This window comes from Myotis lucifugus, unplaced genomic scaffold (assembly GCF_000147115.1).
Source record: "Myotis lucifugus unplaced genomic scaffold, Myoluc2.0 scaffold_426, whole genome shotgun sequence".
In the NCBI taxonomy this organism is placed as follows: Eukaryota; Metazoa; Chordata; class Mammalia; order Chiroptera; family Vespertilionidae; genus Myotis; species Myotis lucifugus.
In genome coordinates, this window is record NW_005871474.1 from 489967 (window position 1) to 494145 (window position 4179).

The window sequence follows — 4179 nt, forward strand, 5'->3', positions numbered from 1 at the left end:
CAGCAATTGCCATCAGTTTGACTCAAATAAGCTCATAAAAATTCTCTCAAAAAAAAAAAAGGATAAGCTGGTACTAGGTCAAGATGGTAGATTCAAAGGATAGCCAGTTTTTGGGAGAGGTGACAGTGTCTCTTCCAGCCCTCCCTCCGTCCCAGCCTACAAGCTGCAGCCAGTGTTGAACAGTAACCAGGAGAGTTGAATACACCCATGATAAGGCACATTGGGAAGTAAGGGGAAGGTGTACCAGGCACCTTTGAAGAAAAGCTGCAGTGCAGGGAGAAATGACACATTCCCCAGAACACCAGAAGTTAGTATCAATCCACTCAGGAGGAGCTGAAAAAAATAGTAATAATTTTGAGGATGTAATGTAACAACTTATTTTATATTTTACAACACTTACATCAACACTATTTATCAAGAATTAATATACAGAGATATAAAGTACCTGGTTTATAATCATAGAAAAGAACTTTGTTTCTATCCAAAACAATCTATGTGTCATTTGGCATATGCTCTCTTCTAAAGAAATTAAAATTAGGAATTGTGCAGGATTGTCTTCTCTGTTACTCTCTTCTATATTTTCTACAGACTTAAGTATCCTTCCTTCTCTCTCCCACCCAGGGTGGTGCAAGTCTTCGACCACCACCATTTCAGGTTTATCTCTTTAAGTTCAGCATCATCCTCATCATCCTCTCCTCTCCATCTTCTTTTTAACTATGTACCTCTAAGAAATTGATATTAAATCCTTCAATCAAGGCTTTATGGCAGCGATTCTCAACCTGTGGGTCGCGACCCCTTTGGGGGTCAAACGACCCTTTCACAGGGGTCGCCTAAGACCATCGGAAAACACATATATAATTACATATTGTTTTGTGATTAATCACTATGCTTTCATTATGTTCAATTTGTAACAATGAAAATACATCCTGCATATCAGATAGTTACATTATGATTCATAACAGTAGCGAAATTACAGTTATGAAGTAGCAACAAAAATAATTTTATGGTTGGGGGTCACCACAACATGAGGAACTGTATTAAAGGGTCGCAGCATTAGGAAGGTTGAGAACCACTGCTTTATGGCCTTCCGCAGCTAAAATGGGTTAAGTGAGGACATAGCCTTAGGGAGTCTGAGTAGCTGGATGGTCTCAAGGAAAGACAGGGCCTCTGGCCCTAGCCATTTGGCTCAGTGGATAGAGCCCCAGCCTGGGGACCAAAGGGCCCTGGGTTTGATTCCGGCCAAGGGCACATACCTTGGTTGCAGGCTCCTCCCCAGCCCAGGGATCCTGGTCGGGGTACATCCAGGAGGCAACCAATCGATGTGTCTCTTTCACATAGATGTTTCTGTCTGTCTTTCCCACTCTCTTCCACTCTCCCTAAAAATCAATGGAAAAATATTCTTGGGTGAGGATTAACTAAAAATAAATAAGTAAATAAGACAGGGCCTCTGAATCCCTGGGGTGAGTAGATATAAGGGGAGAGCCCAAGCCTAGCCTCCCTTGTCCTCACCTCAGGTGTTCCAGGGTGGTCAGCCGATCTTCACCCCCCAGCTGTTCTTCCCAGAGCCTCAGACTGACACGCCAGCATTATGGAGACGTCTTCTGGGACAACCTTAGTCAAAGGCCCAGGTGGGTAGCAATGGGGAAAATGGGGACTAACTGGCGGTGGGAAGGTGAGGCTGTACAATTCTAACACTCATAAAGCTTTCTAGCCCTGGCCGGTGTGGCTTAGTTGGCTGGAACACAGAAAGGTGACCGGTTGGAACCCTGGTTGGGGCACATACTCGGGTTTCGGGTTTGATCCCTGGTTGGCACAAGTGAGGAGGCAACCGATCAATGTTTCTCTCTCCCTTCTTCTCACTCTAAAATCAATAAAAGCAGATCCTCAGGTGAGGATTAAGGGGAAGAAAGCTTTATATATAGCAATACGCACTGGGAATAACTGCCTCACTGGTTGATGGACTTTGTAGGCTCCTGATGCCAGATAAATAGGTGGTTGGGAGAGATCATTAGAGAAACAACATGGATGGGGGTGCCGCTCGGCACTTAGCTCCCTTTTTTGTGCTTCACAGCTCCACCTGGATGGAAGAACGGTACATCCCCTCCCTGCAGGTATGACAAACCTTCTGCCCTTCAATACTTCTCGGTTAAAACTGCACCCCAGCTCTCCTATTACACGTTCCCTCTGGTGTCCCCCAACCAAAGCACAGAACAGGCCCTCCTTTCTATCAATCGTGTTTCCCAGATCACAGCTGTTTTCGTGATCTGAGCTTCCCAAGACCCCTGACTCCCTATTTCAGTCTAAGCTCCCCTGAGAGCCCCCGTTCTGCCATCTATCTCCTTTCCCCCCTTCTTTGGCACAGAGAGCCACTGGTTGTTCCCAGCCTGGCGTGTACCCCCCTGAGGGGCTCCCACCCCCTGAGATGCTTTTCAGAAGAAAGAGAAGGAGGTCATATTTGGCAGGAATGCAGGGACCTGGGGGCATCCCAGCCCGAGTAAGGGCTGTCACTTACCACCTGGAGGATCTAAGGAGGAGACAGAGAATCATCAATGAGTAAGAAGCAACATCTGGGCTCCGGGAGCCTAGCAGGGTTTAGAGGCAGAATGGTTTGAACTAAGGAAGGGGTGGAGGATTTGGAAGGAATTGGAGGTTGTTTGGAAATGAATCATGAACTTGGTGGGATCGCAGCAGAATTTCCATAATGTGGAAAGGAGGGAACTAAGGGATGGTGGATGAGCCATACTGAGCTAGAAGAAGTGGAAACTGGATCACTAAAGCCAGGAAAGCACTCCATAGAACTGGAGGATAGTGGGGAGCTAGTGGTCACCTCTGAGTCCTTGAACTAAAAATACTTCAGTCTGAGGGGAGCAGACAGTGGGAGTGGAGAGTAGGAAGTCAAAGGACAATGCCCCTTGGTCCCAGCAGAAAGTATTTTAGGACAGAAAGGTGAAGAATGGAGAGACAGGAAGCCTGGCCTCCAGGCACCTCTGCTAAGCCTAAAATCTCCACAGACTAAAGAAGGCCCAGTGGAGCAGCTCTGGCACTGCGGCCGAGCCCCTGGTGCCTGGCGAAGCGAGCTGTGGACTCCCCAGCACCAGCCAGCACCCTCATCAGGACGAGGAGGGGGCAACCTACCCACAGGAAGACGACCACTTCCTCCCTCCTGGCAGAGCCCAGGTAGGGTTGGAGAGGAACCCGGAGGGTGATGTGGATGCCTGGTCTTGCATGGAGAGGCATCGGAAGCCAAGAGCCAAGCTGGATTGCCGGATTTGAGGGGGACAAATCAGAGACGTAGGGGTATCTGGGTATGGGCACTAGGAAATCTGGAGAGAGACATACGTTTCCATTAGCTCATTCTTTTTTCCATCTCTCTCCTCTTTCCAGCTGCTTTGGTCTCCCTGGAGTCCCCTGGCCCAGGAAGGATCTTTCCTCTCCAGGCAGCTGAGCTCTCTGACCCCCTACAGCACTGTCACAGCCTGTAGGAACCCCCCTTTCAATACCTGGGGGATGGAGCTGCCCGAGGAATAAGGAAGAGCCCTTATGAAGTCTCCGCAGACTAAAGAAGGCCCAGGGATGGTAACGAAACCACCCATGCCTATCCAACATGCTCGCGCTGCCTCGGGGACCCACGCCGCCTCCTCGTCGCTGGAATCACCCCCGAATGCATCTCCCGACCTCAGCCTCTCCCAGCTTCCCCTCCCGCCTCTGCACTCGGCACTGACAGCCCTTGGGCCTCCCGCCTCAACCCGCCCCTCGCAGGAGCTCCCCAAGGCCGGTGCCCGCCTGGCTCCCTGCAGGGTTCTTTCCCCTGGTCTGTCATTAAAAGGAAAACAAGTTGAGCCCAGAGTTGTCTTTCCGGGAAGGAGTGATGGAAAGGCTCGTGGGCAAGACCCAGCTACAGTGAAGTCGGGCTGGGTCCCCAAAATTCAAGGAGTCATGCCCTGGGCGAGAAAAGCCTGCCCCCCAGTCCAGCGTTCCTCGCCCAGCGCTGGACAGCCACGCGCCCCACTCTCCCGCCTCGAGGGTCACGCCAGCCGGGCGAGCTCCCGCCTCGGGAGCCCGGAGCCCTGCCCCTCCACCCCGCTGCCTCCTCGGGGACTTCCGGGCCGGGAGCTCTCTCTCCCCACCGATACCAACCCGAGCCCCAGTGAGAGCTGGGTCTCTTTTGCCACCCGTTTC

The 4179-nt window shown here is 50.9% G+C and overlaps 1 protein-coding gene across 2 annotated transcripts in view; it reads left to right on the forward strand.

Annotated features, from left to right (window-relative positions):
- INCA1 (inhibitor of CDK, cyclin A1 interacting protein 1) overlaps nt 1-3839 on the forward strand; it is a 7884-nt gene extending 4045 nt beyond the window's left edge. For both annotated transcript variants that reach the window (XM_014468089.2, XM_006102750.3), the window contains 5 exons: nt 1515-1628; nt 2072-2111; nt 2363-2553; nt 3012-3177; nt 3385-3839. In XM_014468089.2, coding sequence (XP_014323575.1) covers nt 1515-1628; nt 2072-2111; nt 2363-2553; nt 3012-3177; nt 3385-3528 — 655 coding nt within the window. In that variant the 3' untranslated portion in view covers nt 3529-3839. The remainder of the gene's footprint in view (nt 1-1514; nt 1629-2071; nt 2112-2362; nt 2554-3011; nt 3178-3384) is intronic.
- The last annotated feature ends 340 nt before the right edge of the window (nt 3840-4179 follow it).